A 23,997-nucleotide genomic window follows, 5' to 3' on the forward strand; every position below is an offset into this window, starting at 1 on the left:
GTCGATACTCTGATCATATATCATATATTGTTTTTTTACAGACAAATAGGTTGAGAGTGATTTTTGAGGTACCAGCAGCAGTTCAAGTGAGAAAACAGCAAGCTGTTACTAACAATAAGCTAGGCAAACCTTTCAGGGTAGGTGATGGACTTAAAATGAACTCCCAAAATTTACTGCCAGATTCTAGAAGATAAATTCTTCAAACAGTGGTACGAGAGAGTGGTGCTGGTCCCTCAAAAGTCACTCTCAACCTAACTCTCTATAAAGCCTTTTAAAAAATCAGTCTTCATGTATTTCACAACACTTCAGCTTGTGATTTCTTATGAAGTGGGGGTCATATTTCAAGATTCATTGTCTGTGTCAATAGCCTTGTGGTTAGTGTGCCAATGTGTAGCACAATTGTGCTTGTGGGGACTTAAGTTCCACGCCCGTCTCAAGGTCCTTTAACAAACCCGCTCCACTCTCTCTCCGCCCGATACTTTCCTGTCATTTCTCTAATGTCCTGTCCAAAAAAGCATAGTTGAGTTGTGAATTTCAAATTGTTTACATGTGGCTGTGGTACATATAATAGTTATTTTACTGCATGTATGGTATCATAATTGACATATATTCAAAGAACATGAATATTCATGGAGATATGATTCATCCATCTCATTAAAACATTCTGATAACGTTATATCAGAAGGAGAGAAAGAGGAACCGAATAGGATTTTTTGCATTGAAATTAGCCAGCTGAGATGGAGAAAGAGGAACTGAATGGGATTTTTTGCATTGAAACTAGCCAGCTGAATGCAAATTAAATCTTAATGTGGTTTGTTGCCCCTTAATTGGTCTGTGTCAGTTGAAAGGTCATAAAAAATGTGTTATTAGTATGCTTGGATGAATTCTTGGATATTAACCATCTGAAACTGATGAGGCAAAGTGTAATTACATGGTTTCTTATTTAAGATAGTCTTACATTTATGCACATGGAGGTACTTTTATTCAAAACAACTTGCAGTACATTGCATAAAAAGTATACATTTTGACAATTTATGCATGTCAATTTATCCCATGACACTGGTGTTGTTTGTGCTGTGTGCTTACAAATGCATAAATCACAAACGGCAATCATACATAAATAGATCTCAAATCCGAAAGAGGAAACCTGCTACAAGTGCAAATACAGTGTACTTCTAATGTTGTTGCCACAAAACAAATAAGCAGGAAGTTACAACTCTGACAGCAATTCAGTGACGTCAAAGACTGCAATGTTGCCACTAGCAATAAGCCTACTGTCTGAATCATCACAAGCAGTTAAAAAATGGTAAACTGGAAATTATTGATTATTAATATTAACTTTAAAATAGAAGTACAGGTGCTATTATGGCACACTATGGCTGTTGTCACATTATTCAGTAATTGTTGGTAATTGAGAAGGTTACCCCTCTAGATTGCCAGGAAATTGCTATTAAATGTATTTAGCATTAGAAATAAATATTGCAAACGTGTCTGGAGGATTTCATTCAATATGGCTGAAGTGTCACCTGATATAAAAATTACTAAAGTTCAATCCAGTGTGTGGTCCTGTGTGTGACCTTATCAAGTGGAAATACTTCAGGAAGGGTTGTGGTCGACTTAGTTTCAGGGTGAAAGCATAAAGAAAAGCCATTTGGCAGCAATGTAAGCCAAGAATGTGCAGTCACTTTTGGGTTTGAGGAACAAAGTTTTGAGGAACCAAGACAGGAAGTTAAAAGACGATATTCTGTTTTAGCAAGATGTTATCACAACATAAGTTCGTTAGATTCTTCGCCTTTGCAATTATAATCAAACCACAAACAAGAGTATCTGCTAAGTGAGAAAAAATGGTTTAAGAAGTGAACTCAAACAATTCTGTTATCATTTAATCACCCTCATGTTTCAGCACTTTTTCCAGACTGACTTAAAAGATATGAGACATGTTTAAGGAAGGTTTGTTTTTTTATTTTTTAATTTTTTATTTTATTTATTTATTTTTTTGCTTAAAATATTCACAGATGACAGAACGTCATATTGGTTTGGAATTACAGAATTTTCATTTTTGTTTTAATTTAACTCTGACTTGAAGGCTCTTAACTGCAAAGATACTACATAAAATGCAATCCCATCTCAGTATTTTCAGAATCATAGTTTTGAAAACATATAACAATATATTTATATTGATCCGAAGTTGAGAGAGAGTGAATACATTTCTATAGGCATTAATATTACTGATATTTTCCAAAAATGCATCAACCCTTGTGGTTTTCACAGAAACGAGTAGCTTTTCAGGGTTATGGCTGAGGATAGAAGTTCATCTTGCCTGCTTGAGAGTGTGTGGGAGCCTTTGAAGTGCAATCTTCCCCACTGGCAGTTAAGAGATCCTCTTCTGCTTCCACTCTAGCCTTCTGTTCCAGTTATGACAACATGATTGGAGCCAAATTTCATCTGTGTCTGCATTTCTAACAACCTGTATATATGCATGTTTGCATGCATTTGTGTGAATAAAAATGTGTTCAGTTTAAGCGTTATAATACAGCATGATGACGAAAAATGTGAGATTTAAATGACTAAAACCTGACTAAAACGCTCATACATTTCAGTGTCCAGACTTAAACTTGACTAAACCAAAACAGGACAAGGTTGACTAAATAAAATAAATAAAATACACATTATTAATAATAATCGTATTGCAAAAATGCCAACAAAAATACTTATTAACACAAAAATAATAAAAACCTTATTGCTAAAATGTCAAGTTTTCTTCGACTAAAACTAGATTAGAATACTTTAGATTTTCTTTGACTAAAATTAGACTAATTTAGTCGACTAGAAATTGACTAAAACTAAATAGGATAAGGTTGGCTAAATATGATAAAAACTAACAAGGATGTTTACCAGGGGACTAAGACTAAAATTGAAAATAGCTGACAAAATGAACACTAAGTTGAATTAAGCATAAACAACAAGAAAATGTCTGTTGTTAGTATGCTACTTGATATTGATAGTTCTAATTAATATCAATTAATGGCGAGGTAAAAGACTCTCTTTGTTTAGTTGGCAAAGCTCAAGAGACTTAAAGGGTTACTCCACCCCTAAATTAAAATTTTGTCATTAATCACTTACCCCCTAGTCGTTCCAAACCCATAAAAGTTTCGTTCGTCTTCGGAACACAATTTAAGATATTTTGGATGAAAATCGGGAGGCCTGTGACTGTCCCATAGACTGCCAAGTAAATAACACTGTCAATGTCCAGAAAAGTATGAAAAGCATCGTCAGAATACTCCATCTGTCATCAGTGGTTCAACTGTAATGTTATGAAGCGACGAGAATACTTTATATGTGAATAAAAAAAATAAAATAAAAAAAAACTTTATTCAACAGTTCGTCTCCTCTGTGTCTCTCCGCGTCACCGTAGCGCCATTTTGGAGAATATGAGCTGAACGGAGGCAGCTTACGATCTTCCGTGTCAGCCGTGACACAAGGATACATTTTCTATGTGTATTTACGCTGTGATTTGAACGAAAAACAGTGTGCAGACTGATCATTCCATCAAAAAAATAAATAAATAAATAAATAAATAACAATTCTAAAAATGTGATTTATTTTTATTATCATTCTTGTGACATTATTTAGCATTTGTCATATGATTACTACATTTAAGTCAAATCATGTATATGACGATGTATTATAAAACTTTGTAATGCATCAGTATAAAAATAAATGTAAAAAAAAATACAATATATATACATATATATATATATATATATATGTATATGTATCAAAAGGAAAATTTGACAAAACTATAATGGAAAAAATAAACGTATATTAAGCAGTATGTACACTTATCCAATGCTCATCAATCCCCAATCCACTCTCAGTCACTTCCGCTGGGCATACTGCCTCGTCGGCTCATCTGTAGCTCCATGATTCCAGTTCGGTTGACAGCACTTTTCAAATAATTGCGGAAGATAGAGCTGGAGAAGCAGTAGATGACCGGGTCCAGAGCACTGTTCAGATAGGTGAAGGCTATGGATGTAGAAAACAACTGACTGGTGAACGTGTAAGCATCACAGTACTTAGGTCCAAGCTTTTTTAAATGGAGTGCCATCAATCCTGTGCCGATGCTGGGAAAGAAGCAAAGGACAAAAACCCCAACGATCACCAGGACCGTCCCAATAGCCCTTTTCCCTTTCTTGTCCTTGTCCATCTTGCGTGTACGTAGGATACATGCAATTCTCACAGAGCAGAAGATCAGGAGTAATAAAGGCAGAAAGAACTCTAAGATAAACACGATATAATGCAGTTGGAGACCTGGTGATAGTTTATCATAGTTGCTAAAGCTCCTACAATGAGACAGTTTGTCCAGAAGTTTGTTGGCCAGCAAAGGGATTCTCAGGGATATCACAACAGCCCAGATGAAGCAGGCAACCCCGGCTGCTTGTGTTGTGCTTATGTAATTGATTTTGTGATGTGGATGGGCCACTTTAAAGTAGCGGTCAACGGCCACGGCGGTCATGAAGGCAATGCTTGCCGAACGGTTGACTGACAGCATGAATAGGTTGATCCGACACCAAGCGTCTCCAAATATCCAATTCTCACCCCGCATGAAGCTGTCGATGCGAAAGGGTAGGCTGATGAGAAGCAGAAAGTCAGACAAAACCAGGTTGAAGAGGAACATGACATTGGCCCTCCAAGTCCTAAAGGTTTTGCTGAAGACACACAGTGCCATGGCATTGCCAGGCAGACCGAGTAACAGCTCAATGATAAGTATAGGAGGAAGGACGGATGCCACCAGTTCCTGAGTTGAAGCACCACAGTGATGTGAACTGCTATTGGATGTCATGGTAGTTTAACAGGAACAGCTGCTGCGTAGTTTCTGAAAACAGAGTTCAGAGATTCATGTTAACAGTTCTGCAACAGGAACAACACTGAGATGTCACTGCAGGAATGTGGTCCTCATGTATATTAGGCATGTCACTTTGGTGACATTTCTAATTGGTTAAACTAAAACTAACTCATGTTACAACACTCTCCACTAGAAGTGGGAAGACGTATAAACTTGTTGCAGCAGTGTTTGCGGTGTACAAGGAAGTGTGCCTTCCTGCGAAGTGTAAAATGCTGAAGCAACTGGTTTCATAAACTAGTAGAAGCTAATGTTTTGTAGCATGAGTATCTGCGAGTTGAAATAATTTGGCAGGCATTTTATCTCTCTGAATGATTCATGTCATCCACAAAAGTTGAGGTCTTTAAAATACATTGCTAACAATTCAAGAACGGCTGTCTAAGCCACCATGCATGATTTCCTTAAAGGGATAGTTCACCCAAAAATGAATATTTTGTCATCATTTACTCATCCTCATGTTGTTACGAACCTGTATACATTTCTTTTTTCTGCTGAACACAAAAGATATTTTGAAGAATGTTGGTAGTCAGTTACTGGTAGCCAGTGACTTCCATAGTAGTGTCTACCACCACTTTCAACATTCCAACATTCTTCAGGATATCTTCTTTTGTGTTTAACAGAAGAAAGAAAATTATATAGATTTGGATCAACTTGAGGGTGAGTAAATTATAACTAAAATTTAAATTTTTGGGTGAACTATCCCGTTAACCAACTTTTCTCTTTGTGTCCCATTTAGTATTTTTTTCCCCTTTATGGTTTCATAATTCATATATCAAAGGGGTTAAAATATGTACTAAGGATAATAATCCAATCTAATATTGACTACTGACCAATATCTAAATGATTTATGGGGTTCAAGACCCTTGGAGTAATGAAACTGAAAATGTGTATAACCAAGTATAGCATGCAAATATCTGCACAGCGGACCAGTTTCGACCACGAAAACAAAGCAATCTTATTTCTACCGCAATTTTTAAATATTTCTGTGTGATAGGGCTAGTAGTGTTTTACATACTGTTTACACAGTCAACTTCATTGACATCTACATACTAAAATAAATTGATCTGAAATTAGGACTATTAATAAAAACATATCTGGTCTCAAATGGATACAGGGTTTCTGCAGGATTTTTTAGGCTCACATTTAAGACTTTTTAAGACCTTTTTAAGACCAAATAAAATTAATACCATATGAGTGGGGTAGGGCAATAGTACCATATTAAACTGTAAAATTACTGTAAAAAGCATAATTTAAAGCTCAGATACAAGTTTTCACAAAAACAAAACGTTTTATAAAATGATAAACTTTACATTTCAGCCTTTAAACCACTTTTAAGAAAATGGATGAGTCAAAAATATTAATTATTATATTAATTTAAACAATTATTATCAATAAATTATTTTACTAATTAAATAACTTAAATTAGGGGTGTGCGATATTAACAAAAAATGATATTGATAATTTTCTGTGATTTTATAGATAACAATAATTGGACGATATTTTTCTGAATGTGTTATTGTGCTGATATCCTGAATTAGCTGACTCCTGAATTTTTTGATATTCTTCATATTCTGTGTGGTGGTCAGTTCACAGCAGCGATGGGAATTAATAATTTCCAACAAGTTGTATGGGCATTATTTCCTTTAAGCCATTTTTCTAAAAGTATGTTCTATCTTTTGAGTCAAATTTTTGCATTTGGGTTGTTACCAAGCAAATGAAATCAGTATCAACAAAATGTATCTTGAATCTTTAGCTGCAATAGAAGTGTGATTTAGATGCATTTACACACAATTTAATGCAGCTCTGAGGGACATGTAATACTTTAACCTGCAGCTACAAATATATAAATAATTTTTTGATATTTTAAACACAAAACATTGAAAACTGACGTTTAAAATTATTTTAAAAATGAAAAGGTAACTTAAATGTGAAAATAAAATCGCCAGTAGGTGGCAGCAAATCACTGTTAAGGGTGTCATTGCGTTTAAACCGAGCGGCAACCTCCCGCTCTCTCTCGTGAAGCCAACACGGAAGTGACTAAAACTGTAATGACTAAAACTCAAAAGTGAGTCATTCCCATAGACTCCCCATGTTAAAATGCCCAACTTTACAGCAGAAAAAAAAACGTTTACAGCCTGGTTCAAAAAATTATTTTGGTCTATATAGATAATTTTGCCCTTCATGACAACTGTGAGGGGGGTGAATTTTTTTATAACTCATCCGTTTAAATTATATTAAGCCTTAAAGTTCTGCATAATTAAGGGCGTGGTCACTTGAGTGACAGGTGGATTGCCGCTGCTGACACTCCCATCACGCTAGGTGGGCGTGGTTTCAGCAACCAGCTCCCACCTTTTTGCCCATTTTCCATTATCCGAGAGAGTCGCGCGGTGACGCGCTGCCAAGATGGCGACGACCCGCTCTGCACACTTTGAGCTTCAAAAACGCTCTTCAGGAGTCTACGGGTGACGTCACGGACACTATGTCCATGTTTTTATACAGTCTATGGTTTAAACCAAATCATTTAAACGGTTGATTCATTCAGGAACGAAACACACCGTCATGTTACTCAGAGACGCAAAACTGCGCCATGGCTGTGTTTGGAATGATTTTTGTTGGAGAAATAGAGCAAAAAATATGGTGAAATATGGTGTCTCTTAATAGTAACTTCTTGTTCATTGAACAGTTGTATTAAATCAATATCACATTTGTAATCATGCTTACTTTTGGAGGAAAAAACGTCACTCTTCGTGTTATATTAACTATATGAAATTATATAAATATATACATTTTCTGCCCCATATCTTAACATGCGCTAAATGCGCACACACACTAACCTGCTTTTTGCGATATACTTGATAATATAAAATCACACATCATTAAAACAATTATATTATCGCAAGCCATACATATCGCACACTCCTATACTGTTTAAATTTTTAAAATGCATTGTCTTCTTATCGATCTACCAGTTCACATTTAAAGTTCTGCATTTTGGCAGGGTAAAAACATAGGTCGATTTTTGGATTTGTCTGAAATCTAAACAAAACAAGTTTTATTGAAAATGCACATCCATTCTCTGCCAGCAGGTGACGCTTTTAGCAGACCTATAACTATTTCCCCGGTAACGGCAGAAAACAAAGTAGCACAGCACCAGACTTTGAATCTGTAGTTTAATTGTCACATTCAGCATATCTCAATTCTGGTCTTTCCGTAAGACCCTTGAAATCATAATTACTACTTTCTTGCAAAATTTAAGACTTTTTAAGACATTTAAGATATTTATATATTGTTTTCCTTCTATCATGCTCAAATAAAAATGAAGTAATGTTTTGTTATTTTGGGGGCTAAAAAAGGTCAGGGTCATTCCTCCTTGCAGAAAGCAGTGTAACAGCAAATTTTACTGATAGCTTGGCCTGTCATTTGTGGAAGCTCTCTTTCTAAAGTCAGAGAAAAAACTGTTGTTTTGGCACTCATTTGAAGTGTTTGACAGACCACAGAGTTCTATGTAGAAAAGATGAATGGTATATTATGGTATACCTCTCTTCAGGCATATTATATCCTTGGTTAGATCTTAGAAAAACAGATTTGTTCTATGCAATTTTGTTGTGATGTTAAACATAACTTTCTCATAGTCACCCAACCCGTAACATTGAGACCAACTTCACAGTGTTAATTTAGTATTTGCAAATACAGTCCTGTTATCATGAACTACATTTCAGCATTAAATATGTTCCAACTTAGAGTGCAGTTCTTAAGTTAGTTCAAATGTGATGCATTCTTGTAAGAAAAGTTTTTCATGACTTACCAGAGTTGACAACTGACTATTTTGCTGATTGTGTCTTGAGATGCAAGCAGAGAGTGTGAAACAATGTCTGGTCTGAGCGAAGCGACCACTCGGTAGTTGTGTCAAAGCAAGTTTCCTCTGTCTGAGTCATAATGACATGAAAGGAACGCGTCTTACCCAATCATGGCACATTCTCAACTTTTCCTTATATTGCCCTGTTTTAACTAGTTTTGCATCTTTCAGTAATGCAATATATAGATATGCAATAATGTTTGAAGTATAAGGAAATGTTGTTGCTGCACAGCAACACTGTTGAACAAACTATAGCAAGAGTTTCACAAACTGGTTGCATGCAAATAGGCAAATTGGCATAAATTCAAAAGGCGTTTTGTAATAAGATCCATCTGTTTTAGTCCAACTAGTATTTCTTAATAAACTATGTGAAACCAATCTCTTCAAGAGAATAAAACACTGAGCTTCCCTCCAAAAAGGGAAATTCCTTAAGTACCTACAACACCCTCAGCAGAGTGGATCAGGTTTCCAGCCCCCTTTTTTAAAAATTATAAGTGCATTTAACGTAACCCTTAAAACATTTTATTCCTCAAATATTGTTTTGACGTACCACAGTTGACTAGTTTTCTGAGAAAATCTCACTAAACAGAGTATAAACAGAGTATACTTTCTGAAACTTCAACAGTATGATGTCTGCAGAGATAATATTCTTGCTGTTCAGTGCATAAGTAATAATTTTAACAGCAGGTACACAAACTGGCAAGAAAGAAAGAAAGAAAGAAAGACAGAAAGTAAGAAAAAGGCTAAACTCTTTAACTGGAATTACAAAACAGCTGTAACAAAACATGATGTTTTCTCACGTACGATCGTGATATACACAGGAAATAGCCATCATTTGTTTCAATAGTGAAAAATAATGAGTTGTCTTGAGCACCCCCACATTCATAGCATTAGTTGAGCCAATGTTGCTTTGTTGTTCTGGTCAAAATGCTCAAAGAGAGATGTTTTGTGCCTCAGTCTTTTCACTTTTTACACTGTTGCAACACTGTTGTGACTGTGGTTGCTTACACATTTAAGAAAGGGTACATGCTAAATAATTACTGTACAGCCACAATATTCTGTTTGCAAATTTGCATTGAACTCGTTCCCCACTAATCAGTCATTTTACTTTTCTATTACTCAGCAGAGCGAAGCAAATGTGAGAGATATAATAATGGTGCCATGACAGCTTTTGTATGTCCTGGAGGAAAGTTCTTCCTTTGCATGAGCTAGAGCTATTTTTTATAGCGATGTACTTGACTTCCTCTTATTTTAGGTTAAAGCCTCTTGTGTCATTAGTCCAGCTCGCAGAATTGTTTATCTTGACTTTCTATGGGAAACAGAAAATGGATGTGACATGGAGCAGAGAACAAATTATAATTGCAAATGTATCTTTGTCATATTCTGTATAATGAGTGTTCTGGTCAGCTGCATAATGTGATATTTACCTGAACTATCAACTTGTATCTATGGCTCTGTTCCAAAACATAGTGAGATGCCTTGCAGTCTACTGTCTTCCTAGGAAGGTGCCTTTTAAAAAATTATCACTGACATAAAGCATAGAGGTGCATTGTGTGAAGCCTATAGGAGCAAAGACTAAAAATAGATTTCAAGAAATATTTTAGGAAGTTGCAAAGCTGAACTGTTTATCATATGCATATTGATATTATTATAAACTTTTTTTTTTTAAAGATGCATATTTGAATTAAATGGATCTTTATTTTTATTTTTTTTTCTATAATATGATGGGACTTTTTTGCAAAACAAAATGCATTCTGGGATTGCCTTGGAATATAGGCAAACAGAGATATTTTGGAGTATATTTTGCATCAAAAATGCACATAACAATTCAACCACAAAACTTCACTAATTCTCAGAAATTTTAAGGGAAATCTTTGAGACTTGTGGGATGGCTTTAGGCTGACCACAGTCTTCATTTTGACTGTATATGCAAAAGTTGCATGGTTTTAATAACTACAGGTACTACACAAAACCCTTTTTATGGATTTCACAAAACCATAACATCAAGTGATAGCATCCTAAACTTACTGACAGAACGTCTGGATTTGATGGTCTTATCTTTAAGAGTAACTTCTTAACCTCTTTTGATTCTACAGCATGACCCCTTTAAGTTAGGCCTTAATGTAGTTGCTTTGGTTGATCTGTTTCTATGATTTCAGTAGAGCTTTTGGCAGTTGTTAAGTGGGTCAAAAAAAAAAAAAAAAAAAAAACTTTGTCCAACTAGGAGGTCAGCTTAAACCAGCTAAAACCAGAAAGATTTTTCCCCCCAACAAGGAGGTGAACCAAACATAACGTCAGAAGGCACACTGACACATAAACTACTTGGCTTAAATGCTCTCATGCATCATACTCAGAATGAAACTTCAAATGATCTTTATTTGCCTTTCATGTGTAATTTTGATGAGAAGAAGTGCCTGTAACTCAGAATGACCTATTTGTGTGCATCTTATCTCGGGCATTATCTGTAGTATGGTTCAACTCTACCCCCCGGTTTCACAGACAAGGCTTAAGCCTAATGACAGACTAGAAACTAAATCAGAAAAGCTTACCTCTTTACACGTGTTCACACCTCGACTACAGTGAGCAGTATAAAATAGCATTAATATGACATTAACATTAATAAGGCTGAATAAACCACCTGTAGAAAAACACACTCTTTTTTCTCTATATGCACCAGACACTTTCTTATAAACACTCTATGTTACAAGGACTTAATAAGATAACAAATGTTTACTTGTGAATGCACCACAAATCATACTGCACTACTTGCTTCTTAACCTTAAATACCTATTTTCACAATATCATGCACAGTTATTATGTAAAATAGTTTATCTTAGGTTATGTGTATGTATAGTCAACTTTTTATAGTATATGTATAGTTAGATTACCGCTTTATATAGTTAGCTATGTAGGTCTAAAAACTGTTCTTACGTGTAGTGTTTTATGTTTATATTATGTTTATTTATGTAGCACCGTGGTCTCACTTCACCTGCCATATTGAATTGGAGTTTGATGCAGTGCATTATGGGATTTTCTTCACTGCAAATATACAGTATGAATGCAGTGTTGCTTTATAATATGGGCAAAACTAGGGGTGGGAGAAAATAGATCAAGATTCTCATTTCAACAATTCTGAATCGATCAGAAAACTTCAGAAATGATTCTGAGCTTAGCTAGAGACAACAATATTCCACTTGCAGAACAAACACACACAAAACAAAAATGCTTTCCAGACAAGGGCAGGATTTTTTTCAGCAGTATTGCTCTTTATTTATTACTGATGATGTCATAGCAGTGGCAGGTCCAAAAGGAGACGTCTGTCAGTAAATAATTTACTGTATCAAGTTTTTACTGCATTCCAAATGGGTCACAAATAATGCCTTTGTAGAGCTTTTGCAAAGGAAAACGCTGAAATACTGGCAGATGCAACCACAAATTGTCAAGCTAAGCATTTCTCATAGCCCATATCCTGTACAATAAAGCCCTTGAATGGCATTTTATTATTCTGCGTCAACCATGATACCTTATGCAAATGTTTGTACTTGTTTGATAGATGCTTAAAGCACTCTCAGATACCGAATGCACTTTTATGCACTTGTAATGTGTTTCCTCGTTCCCCTCGTTAGCCAAAACTAGGGATCTATCACTTACCTTTTAGTGTCCAGAGCCCAGATATGATGCCTTAAAAGGCTGCCTAGGTAGCACTAGGTTTTGAAACAGAGTTTGTCTTAAAATATAAAGGAAATAACACTATTTATAAGTGACTAAATGAGAGATTACAGAAGTGTATTTCACTAATGTCTTTTACATCCAGATAATGAAACCAAAAACACATTAGTCTTTCGACCGAAAACACAGAACATGTAATGCTGTCTGGATTGTTTTGCACATCCTCCAAACCTTTATCACATCAAACATTTACTTACTATTTAATCATATAAAGTGTAATCAGCAAAAAAACTCTAAAGGCAAGTACGTATACTTGTGGTAACAAAACCTTCTGCTGTTGCAGACATTGACATCTCTGGGCGGATCACACCCGGAACCCTCTCAACCCTCGCCTGACCCTGCATGGGTGCCTCTGTGAGGTAGCGTTCGCCGCAGCCAGGGATTTGTACTACACCCATGACCACAGACTCGCAGGCCACACAAGCCTAAAAGAACTTCTTATTTATAGCTCTGCCATCTTCTTCATGGAGGGCCTAAGTGTGAGGCTGCAGCAGAAACACTGCCCCCTACCAGTCAGGCTGACTAACTACACTCTCTTCATCTATCTGAGAGAGTTTAGCTGGGGATTTCTGCTCAGGCTGTTTGGGGCCTGTCCTTGGGACTATTCAGAACTCAGGTAAAACTTCATAGGTCTGACGCTCAAATATGCTGTTCCCTGGGTGTTGGCGGCACTTATAGCCAAAAAACAAATTATCAGGAACACTTTGAAGATACGGCTAGATAAGTAGTCAATATAAACAGATAATAACTCACTACACATGTAAAATGTTTAACAGAACATGCTAAAAATCTATGTGTTTGTATTGGGATAGAGTGTTAAGTAGGCCTGATAAATTCTGCAATGCTAATAAAACAGTCGGGTTTCAGAAATAAAAACCACATTCATTTTCTCCATAAGAAAAACTGATTATTAATCATGACTTACTAATTTTTAAAGACAGACCTACTGTGAGCTACAAGGCTGTTAATCAGTGGTGTATTCTTTTGTTGAAGCATCAGTCCTCGTTTGTTTGTTTTTGTTTTTTTTTTTGTATTTTTTTAATATTCCTGTTTAACTGCAAAATTCCTGGCAAAAACTACATTAACAATGATTCTGCAACAAAATCTCTATCAATTAGAGAACCAAAGCAAGCAAACCCCACCCACTCCAGTGTGAAACATTGTAAAAGACATTACCTACTTATTAGGCATATTTTGAAACAAGCATAAAATGTTGTTTTGAACGCACAATAGGCATTCTTAAAGTAATAGTCATTTTTTATTTAATTATATTATTGCAATGCTTAATGAGACTGTCTCTCTCTTGTGATGTTGTGATTCACCTTGTAGCTGGTTGCTTTGACTTGCAACTGTTTTACAAAGATGAAAAAAGAATGGGAAATTTACTTCAAAACCCAAGGCTGATGAAAAAGTGAATGGCACTGTTGCTCTGTTTTGCAAAAGTGAAGATAAAACTCAGTTTGAATGTCAGGAAAACATTTGGGTAGATTGCACATAACATTAATAATAGCAGAAAAACCTTTTATGTGTTTAATAACTGTCACTACAGGCAAGAATGGTTGGCACAATACCAAAATTCTGGCTTTGGTATGGAACCAGCTCTGGTACCTCAGCAATGTTACGTTAGGCAGCAAATAATCAGCCTTACACAAGTGTTGGAATAAAACTGTCAGGTCTAAAGGCTCACCATTTCTGTTTGCTCTGTTTGTTATGCCATGTTTCACTGCTACAGCCCTGCTTTTCAATGAATTGAGGGCAGTGAACCACATCTCGCATGTTTACCTCCATTTCTATCACAGTGTTGCCAAGTGTGCTGAATAGCTGCCAAATATACTAGCTCGCTTTAACCACACATTACCTAACACTACCCTAGCTTTTATGCTTTATAAAACTGCTGCGTAGCACCAAAACTGGACCATTCCATTTTACATTTTTGATACCTTGAGTACCAACACTGTAGCCAGTCAGTTACGTATGACAGTATGACAGAAAGACACGTTAGATATTTAAAGAAATTAAATTAAATCAAGCAATAGTACTAATTATGATGCAGACTTACCATTACTTTCATTATTATTAGTATTTAAAAACCTTTTCAAGAGTTTTTTTTATCGACTTGCACTTTGTCATGTATAGAATGTTTAAAGCAATTTAAGAGTTTAGTTACTTAATACAAAGAACATATGTTTTGTCTAATAATGTGTGAATATTGTGAACATGATACTATGCTGGTACATAATAAAAACTGCATTCGAAAGAGTGTCATTATTAAAACTGTTGATGGATTTGTTCCTAAAGAAGTGCTCATGTCTGTTGATGTGTCTCAGTAGGGTCTCTTTCGTTCTGGGTCTTGGGCAATATACAATGCGACACAATCTTGTGATCGTTTCCACTGATACCTAAAGAAGCCCACACACAAACACAGTGGTGTTAACAAACAGTTATAGTCTTTCACACACACACACACACACACACACACACACACACACACACACACACACACACACTGGCATAAATACTTACTAAATTGGTTTACTGTCACTGATATTCTTATCCCTCGCAAACAGTTCAGTCGCTTAGCAATTATTAGACTATTAACACAAATGAATTACACACTCACTCTGTCTCTCCAAAAATAAGAAGACAATCCCCTATGGACAGGTTGTACTCCTTGCCATTCATGAAGACGCTGGAGGACCCCTCCTAAATAAAATACAACAAAAAAATAGGAAAAGGAAAGTTTAAGACTGAAATAAACATGAAGGCCAGAGGAAACAATTAAAAAATATTACTGAATGAAGAATGGTGCAATGTGTTACCAGCTGCCAGATCCAGCCATCAGTTTTTCTCCTAGAGGTTCCAGATGTCCCAGGACCAAAGAGAAACGTCTAACGGGCAGAAAGCCAAAGTCAGCAAATGCATTATTGTCAAAGCGCCATCCATCCATCTATAAAAGACTTTCTCAGTAACGTTAGTCAAATCTAAGACCCATTTCTCAATACTTAGCACAACTGTAAATCAGTAACTTGCTTTCTTGCTACTCTTGCATGAGTTTAAAATTTTTTTACAGGACACAAATGCGTGAACCTAGTTAGAAAGTACTGAGGTTCAAGTTGCAGAAGTTCTATTTCCTGTTCTTGTAATGGTTGAGTCCATTTGACAGACAGACTCTGTCTCCCTCCACCTTATGCATACATCGATACTTTGCTGATGGGAAACTCCTCACAGTCAGACCTCTGATTAATGACCAGGATCTCATCTGACTGACTCCTGCAGGAAGTGGGACTGATTGGTTAAGCTAGGCTTCTTCTTTTCACCTCAGTCTCAAACTGTGCTCCAAACATATCCACCGGCTGACCACTGGCCAGGGCAGGCTTCTGCTTTTCCATCCACTCTCTGAAGCTGAACGGTGCCATCACCTTCACTGTGCTGAGTGGGTATGGGGCTGGCTTGATGGGCTCAGCTGCAAAAATTAAACAGTTACTGAATGCACATAATTTTTAAATATGTGACCCTGGACCACAAAACCAGTCTTAAGTGTCAATTTTTTGAAATTGAGATTTATACATAACCTGAAAGCTGAATAAATAAGCTTTCTATTGATGTATGGTTTATTAGGATCTAACAATATGTGGCTGAGATACAATTATTTGAAAATCTGGAATCTGAGGGTGCAAAAGAAATCTAAATATTGAGAAAATCAGCTTTAAAGTTGTCCAAATGAAGTTCTTAGCTATGCGTATTACTAATCAAAAATTAAGTTTTGATATATTTATGGTAGGAAATTTACCAAATATCTTCATGGAACATGATCTTTACTTAATATCCTAATGATCTGTGGCATAAAAGAAAAAACGATAATTTTGACCCATACATTGATTTTTGGCTATTGCTAAAAATATATATAGTAATGGCATGCTAAATGTAAGGGTATTTCACCTTGTTTCATCATGCAACAGTAAAGTGAACAACTGCATTTACCTGGATCAGGCTTTCCTGTTTTATTCTGTTTGGAATCCATAAACCTGAAATATAGAAATGCAACTCATTATTTGTACGTACATGCACTCAAAATTAAGAAGACTGAGATACCCCAGGGCTTATACTGCATATGTATTTTAATGCCTAATTATAATGAGTGCAATATATCTATTTTCTTTTTCTATCATTCGTTAGAATTCGTTATACATTTTAAATTCATTATAAGGTATTCGGCTGCAGGCAAACCCCTATAAAAGTGCATATTTGCTATATGTAAACTATGAAGGCAACACAATTACATGTAAATTACATTTACCACCACATTTGGGTTTTATCCTGATACAGATGAATATACAAACCATTTGTATTTGGATGAAGCTGAATATATTAGATTAGATTTCTGGATCATGTGAAACTTAAGACTGGAGTAATGGCTTCTGAAAATTCAGAATTAGTTTTAAAATATATAAATATATAGCATTCGAATACAATTTAAAACTGAACTTAAAAACTAATAAAATAGTTGCAAGAATATTTAGCAATATTACTGTTTGTTCTGTATTTTTGATTAAACATAAACTATTAAGTCAATCTCCACAGAACATGAGGGTTTAAAGCAAATAATAGACTTACTCTTTGATGATGGGAACAAGTTGGGTTCCCAGGTTCTCACAGTAGAACCAACGTTCAAACAAGACATCTGTACTATTATCCACAAAGTACCTGCAGAAGGGAAATGAAACCATCTTTTGTCACTAACATACATCTTAAATTTTTATTCCACAATCTAGTAGCACCTAATAGCACATTGATAACTGGTCTGGTTTACAGAGATTACAGAGATATGGTTCGGACTGCTGAGAGGATTATTGGTGCTCCCCTGCCCACCCTTCAAGAACTGTATACATCCAGAATGATGAAAAGGGCTCAGAAAATCACTCTGGATCCCTCAAATCCAAGCATACTTGGCAATAAAGCTCTTTCTGATTCTGATTCTAAATTGTGGTCCAGGTAAATGTACAGTTACACCAACAGGCAAGATTATGATCTTGAGGTCACAAGTAATTGATCCCATTGCGTGTTGGAGTTGACTTAAGAGTATGGTTAGTGGACAGGCAGATGTAATGTAGGATGGTTGTGTCTGGGAGAAGTATCCCATGGTACCTGAGGCCATCTGTCTCAGAGCGAAGCCTCTTCCTCTCCACGACCAGCCCTACTGTGTTTGCGTATCTCTGAGGAGAGTGGGGAATCCGTGCTGGAAGCAGGAACATCTGAGAATAGCAGCAAAATATAAAACGTCTTTATAGAATAAAATGGCTTCACATGACTGCAGTCTGTCAGATAGACTCTGAGACAAATCTAGATGATTCTCACCTCTCCTTCTCGAATGTGTATGTCTTTATGCTTGCCGTCCTCTATCACTTTCAAAACCATGTCGCCCCTCACCTGGTAAAAGAGCTGCGACACAAAGGCAAATAAAACAGGAAGTCAGTGAGAGGAATATTAGTGTTCTGTGAGCTGGATCACACATTTTTTAGCTTTCCTTTGTCTGAAATCATCAGCCTTGTAACTTTGACCTGTATTTCAAATGTAGTGCTGCTGTGTCAGAAACTCTTTTTCTGCGAGTGTGCTTTTATTTATAGCCTAGGAATGAAACTTCATGCTAGATGGGGCCATTTCTTCTTCCAGAGAAAATCTATATCATTCAACCCTGTGAACTGTATCTGATTTAACAGTTTAACTGTTAAACCTTCACAAAGCCTAAATGACACTCAACAGAAGACTTATGTAAGATATTGTGCCTCAAAAGTAAATGCTCATCATGTGTGGAATATCTAGAGCAAAAAAGCCACGACTCGGATGGTTTGCACTGACCTCTAGCGACCAAGATTAAAACATTAACCAATAAACAGTCCTGACCGGCTCACTAAACCAAACTAGGTCATTTTTTTTTAAAGGTGTATTATTGTGAAATGCTCAGCAAGAGTCAATTCTATTAATTTCCTGCTGTTGTTTGATTTGGAAATTTGCCACTGTAAAGGTGCTTTATAAATGATTTTTAATGCCATGCAGAAATGCAGCTAAAAAATAAAATGCAGCTAAAAAATTTAATTAAATTGAAAATCAAAAAACTTTTCACAAAGACTTTGTCCCCATTAAAAATGCAAAGTGCATTTGGAAAACTATGCAGTCCATGTAGTGAAATGTAGTGAACGGTGTGTGGTGCAAATCCCAAAGTTCAATGCAGGTGTAGAAAATCATGCTGTCAATATCAGATCATCTTTAATAATTAGTTATGCACTCTTGTCCTTTTCCTCTTCGTTTCCTGGTAAATGTAATCCCACAGCTGCTGAGTCTAAAGCACTAACCTTTTGTGAAGATCATGGCTAATTCTGTTCTTATCACCTGTTAGCCTTCTCGGGTCTAATTCCCAGAATACAGTGCAGTTAATCAAAATAAAAAAGCAAGTCAGCTATTCCTAAATGAACATGTCATGTTAATTTGTAATATTATCTCATTTGTTACATGAATAGCACCTCACCTCTTCCCCTTCCTCAATGTGATAATCCTTCCTTGCATTTGGACCTCCAACATACATAATATTCAGTTGATAAAAGAACCTAAAACACAATGTAAAGATAAGGCTTATGATATTTTGTATTTTTATCAATGTGATTATATAAGGCATGTTTTTGTTTGTTTATGAAAGATAAGTTTAACTCACTTACATTAATTTGTTGCATACAGGTGGTAGAAATGAATTCTCATTTTCAGCAATCCACTTGTCAGTGTTGACATGAAGAGCCTGGTTGGTCATTTTTCACTAATTTTGGAATACAGCAAGATTCTTGCAATAATCTGTCTGAGTAGGCAACAACTTTTTCAGCAGTGGTGACAAACTACCTTTGAGTTATTGAATAATGGGGGCGGTGCTCATACATGCAGTATGTGACCGTGAGGTTAAAATCCATGTTTACGCAGCAGTAACCTATCAGTGCTGACCAGGGGTGCCTTAAGGTAAATACCCACCCCCACCCCCACCCTTTAAGCTTCCTGACAATTATTTGTCAAATTTCGATTTTTTTTCCTTGTTGATATGCCAGTTAACATTCACACTGTTCTGTGTAAAATGTGAATATCCAAATTAATTATTTGCCAGAAGGTGGCGCGTGTGGAACAGTTACATAAAGTAAACATTATTTATTACAAGCATTATACGGAGGTAATATGAAAAGAAAATGCCATCAAAACTTTTAGAGTTTACAGGTATGACACCATAAATTACACAAATGATTCATTATTCATCATCAGTAGATCGAAACAACACTTGACAAGTTGGCATAAATGTGAGCCATTTGGTACAATTTAAAAACTTACCAGACCGAAGGTAAAGTTATAGCGTTGGATACAAATAGGAAGTGCTATGATCCTATGATACTTAATTCCTCATTTATCATTAATCATTTGCAGAAAATGCGTAAGGTTTGTGAGTCATCTAACACCAAACTGAACATGTGCCTTGCTAGAAGACAATAGGTTAAAGCAGAAATGCAAAGTACAGATCTTAGATAAAAGATTTTATGCTGGAAGTACATAAGTACTTTAAGTGATTTATGCCATCAGCAACACAAACAAATGAAGCTTCATAGCATGATTTTTTTTTCATTTATTTATATAGGCCTACTCTGTACATTACAGTATATACAAACAGTCTTAAAAACACACATTTGTAATGTTCACTTCAATGTATGCATCTCACGTGCATCTTGTGGTTGTAGTTTAGACAGATACTGTATATGAACACAGATTTGATGGCCTTGTCACCATGACTTTTCTGTAAATTGAAAGGATAACCACTTCTCCTTTTGCCACAAGTAAGCGACTCTATAGCTTCCCCGTGATCTCTAAATGGCTGACTGATATTGAGCCACCGAGAAAAGTGGGAGGTTTCAAAGAGAAGTGTAAGTCAAATAAAGAGTAAATCAAACAAAACCCATACTAAAATGGTAATAAAATAAAATAAAATAAAATGGTAATAAATAATGCTCATCGACCAACACATGATACTTTTCACATCGTCACAATTTATTCAGATGTATTGCTCAGTGTTTATGCACTGATCTAATTGCTTTCAGAATTATTAAGATCCCTAAAATCTGAGAATTTACAAATATGGAAAAGCAAGAAACGAAACAAAAATAGAGAGGCTGGTAACACACAAATAGAGATGTGTTTATATTAGAAAAATTGAGGAAGAAGCCCGTTAAAATGGGAAGAGAGCATAAAGGGCACAAAAATAAATATGCATGCCGAATAAATGGGACATTTATTCAGAGCTCAGAACAATAGCTGCAGATAGCTTTCAGAATGCAGGGTGTTTGGTGGAAGAGGAGAAGCGACGCAGGGAGTGTGCGTCAGTAGACATTGAAGAGTCAAAACTGGAAAGCATCCTGAAAAATAGCTTAAACTGAAATGAACCCACAGCCCACCGGAGTTATTTCTGTTGTCATGTTATTTCATCACTGCGGCTTATTTGCACTGCACCATCACCCTGACAGCTCCTCTGCCCCATTATTTACTGGCTGCCTCTTTCACTTTTATATATAAAAGACCACCATACCTTCCTTCATTTTAGAAGTAGAATTAAAGAGATTGGTTTCAGCAAAGGTTGTGAATTTCATATTTTAAATGTACTTAAATTATTCCTAAAGTGGTAAACACGCTTGTCTGGTGAACGTCTCCTTCTCTGGGGAAATGGTGATGTTTTTATTAGTGTAGACGTGGACAGATATAGACCAAAGTATTTGTTTGATGAGCCAATGTAATTTATATTGATGCAAGACCTTCATGGCAACCCCAGAAGACCTTTCTCAAATAAACAAACGAGTGAGACTTTGAGTTCATAATGTAGCCTTTTGGGTTTGACAGAAGAAGTAAACAGGGCTGTATTTAAATGTAGGACAGGAATGTGCCCTGAAGGCCAGTGCATATTTTCTCATAAAATACTGTATGTGACACTTGAGTTTGTCATTCTCATCCGCAATATTGTCCTAGAATTAGGCTGCTCCCGCTTTTTCTCTCATTTAGCTGTAGCTTTGTTTGTAAACACTGGTGAGAAACTTTTCACAGAAAGAAAATGAGCTATAGAGTATTCACAATAATCTCTGCTACAAATATACTAACTGAACGGTAACTGTATAACACACATGCTGGCTCAGAAAGAGTTTTTCTAAAAGTGTCCCTGAGTTACTAACCAAGTAGCCTAATATATAAGTAGTATATGTGAGTAAATTTGCATTTTTAATTGTTGGGACAGTAAAAACCCATTCACTGTCGTAACAGACATAGGATTTTTTTGTTGTTGTTGTTGTTGTTTTGTCACGGAAGCATATCTATTACAAATGTGAAATTGAGGAAATGCAGCTTGTTTTATATTACATTGGTGTTTTGTAAGAACAATCTCATGTTGTTGACAGTCTGCCGTTAGCTCTCTTGCTAATCATTAGCTTGAACTGCTATATTTAGAGAGCACATGCTGCAGCATTACTATCATTCAACACGTCGCATTTAATGCTTAACACTATTAAAAATCGATGGAAATTATTTCACCTAACGTACCCTACTAACTTACATCGATATAGCGTAAATTACTCCTGCATCTGTTTTCACTAACTTAACGTTACACAAAAGCTAAAACACGTGAGACTTTAGACAACTGGTTGTAGGGAGAACGTAACTGTCAGTGGTACCATCAGAATATAATTAAAAATCAGTCAATCAATAAATACTGAAGTCACGGTGGAGAAAAAGCATTTAGAAATGTCTGAAGTGTAATGTCGAATGGATGATCAAGCTCCAGTGGCGCAATCGGTTAGCGCGCGGTACTTATACAGCAGTACATTGCAGAGCCATGCCGAGGTTGTGAGTTCGAGCCTCACCTGGAGCAGTGTTTTTGTGTTGCTGCAAAACCTGCAACTTTCTGTTATTATAATTGAAATAATAAAAATAACGTTCAATTAGTAGTGTGCAATGGGGAGTTTGACAGCTAGGCCATATAAATATAATTACTTAATGACCTAAAATAATGTAAAATGTAATGACTTAAAAAGTCATACATGATTATTTAAATGTTTATTTGCCATTTAATTAAAACTAATACATTCTAAATAAACTGATCCAAGGTTTTCCTATGTAATAAAGTATTGATTTGATATTTTAAATTGCTAACGTCTTTATGTTTGAAAGCTTGCTTTCTGATTTCAGGGTTTCGAGTTATCACGTTAATTGTAGTACCTCCGTATAACAGCAGGCAGCAGACTAAGATCATCTAAAAGGCCTTGTACACGTCTTGTTAACGAACACACAGCACTTACCCACGCCGATCAGTTGATGGCAGTGTTGTTCATGAATTTTGTGAAGTGTTTCTCTTGCTCCCTCCGTTTATGTAGTTCGTTTCCTTCATGTTTACTTTTCTTGGATGTTAAAATAACATTTCATCCTGGAAACCCACTGTCTGCGCATTTCACTAAACATATTATTTGAAATTTGAGCAAGTTAGTTACAAGAAATACAAAGAAAATTAAATTTTCCAATAGTTTGGAATCAAGAAAAGATGCATTTTTTTTTTTAATTCTATTTACTTTTGAAGCACAGATCCCCTTGACTAAAAACGCAGTCTATTCAGTTTTGACACACGTTTGAAAAATTAAGCACTTTCATGCATATAACTATTGTTAAAATGCAATCAGTTTCAAAAACCTCAGTAATGCTGTACTAATCTGAAAACATTTAAAACCAAAGGTAAATTCTGTGACAGTGTCCAAACGATCGGATTGGTAAACTTCATCAAACCTCAGTTTTATCCTCTATTATTAACACCTCAGGTGATACGGTCACAGTTGGTCAGCACTAAATGTAGGCTAAGTGTGAATGGTCCACCACATTCAGAAATGGTCAAAGCCATATCACATTAACATTAATTAATCTCAAACAACAACATATGATTTTCCAGACAGATGTTGGCACCAGGTGTAAATGTAGACTTTATGCTGCTAGTCAGAATCATCGCCCTCATATTGGTTTCTTTACCTTTGTCTACACATCACGGTCAAAATGACAAGGCCCTTCAGGGTAAGATGTTTTCAAGACAAACCAAACATCAGATACTATATGTCAGCTTGGCTTCATTCCACACTTGATCTTGACGGTGCAGATAAGATCTTTGGCCTGACTATAACATTTATGTTGGAAGGATCAACAACTTGTTATTATATACCAAAATCTGGGATCTGAGCCAATCTGATGCTTTCTGTGGGAAGATACTTACTCACAGCTGGCTGGTCGTGCACACTGGATTCTGATTAGTTCATTTTTGATAACAGAAATAGATAATGTGATTCAAACACGACTGGTGCCAGTGAATAAGCCAAGAGCCTGGCGGGTTTACCGCTATGAATCCAATAAGACACCCTGACTCTGAGTGAATGAGTCAGCAGATCTGGCCTGGAGAGACAGCGGCAGACAGCTG

General features: G+C 36.0%; 2 protein-coding genes and 1 non-coding gene across 3 annotated transcripts; 1 reads left to right on the top strand and 2 right to left on the bottom strand.

Moving 5' to 3' along the window:
* Positions 1–3,394: 3,394 nt before the first annotated feature.
* Positions 3,395–9,140, bottom strand: hcar1-3 (hydroxycarboxylic acid receptor 1-3). The gene is made up of 2 exons (XM_019118142.2): positions 8,709–9,140; positions 3,395–4,876 (listed from the first exon to the last, which is right to left on the bottom strand). The coding sequence occupies exon 2, from the start codon at positions 4,841–4,843 to the stop codon at positions 3,875–3,877; it is 969 nt and encodes a 322-aa protein (XP_018973687.1). The 5' UTR covers positions 4,844–4,876; positions 8,709–9,140; the 3' UTR covers positions 3,395–3,874.
* A 4,864-nt stretch (positions 9,141–14,004) lies between these two features.
* On the bottom strand, positions 14,005–19,388 carry haao (3-hydroxyanthranilate 3,4-dioxygenase). Its single transcript, XM_042736374.1, has 10 exons — positions 19,199–19,388; positions 19,012–19,090; positions 17,844–17,927; positions 17,634–17,740; positions 17,103–17,192; positions 16,470–16,513; positions 15,806–15,951; positions 15,308–15,376; positions 15,109–15,191; positions 14,005–14,887 (listed from the first exon to the last, which is right to left on the bottom strand). Exons 1-10 carry the CDS (start codon positions 19,285–19,287, stop codon positions 14,812–14,814), a joined length of 867 nt encoding a protein of 288 aa, XP_042592308.1. The 5' UTR covers positions 19,288–19,388; the 3' UTR covers positions 14,005–14,811.
* A 2,934-nt stretch (positions 19,389–22,322) lies between these two features.
* Positions 22,323–22,416, top strand: trnai-uau. The gene is made up of 2 exons: positions 22,323–22,360; positions 22,381–22,416. It is a non-coding gene; the product is annotated as a tRNA-Ile (tRNA).
* The last annotated feature ends 1,581 nt before the right edge of the window (positions 22,417–23,997 follow it).

This window comes from Cyprinus carpio, chromosome B13 (genome assembly GCF_018340385.1).
Source record: "Cyprinus carpio isolate SPL01 chromosome B13, ASM1834038v1, whole genome shotgun sequence".
NCBI lineage: Eukaryota > Metazoa > Chordata > Actinopteri > Cypriniformes > Cyprinidae > Cyprinus > Cyprinus carpio.

Coding starts and splice junctions, on each gene's coding strand:
- hcar1-3 (XM_019118142.2), bottom strand. CDS start 4,843: ATGACATCCAATAGCAGTTCACATCACTGTGGTGCTTCAACTCAGGAA.
- haao (XM_042736374.1), bottom strand. CDS start 19,287: ATGACCAACCAGGCTCTTCATGTCAACACTGACAAGTGGATTGCTGAA. Junction 17,741..17,843: donor TACACATTCGAGAAGGAGAG/GTGAGAATCATC, acceptor TGCTATTCTCAG/ATGTTCCTGCTTCCAGCACG. Junction 15,377..15,805: donor GAGCACAGTTTGAGACTGAG/GTGAAAAGAAGA, acceptor TCTGCCCGTTAG/ACGTTTCTCTTTGGTCCTGG.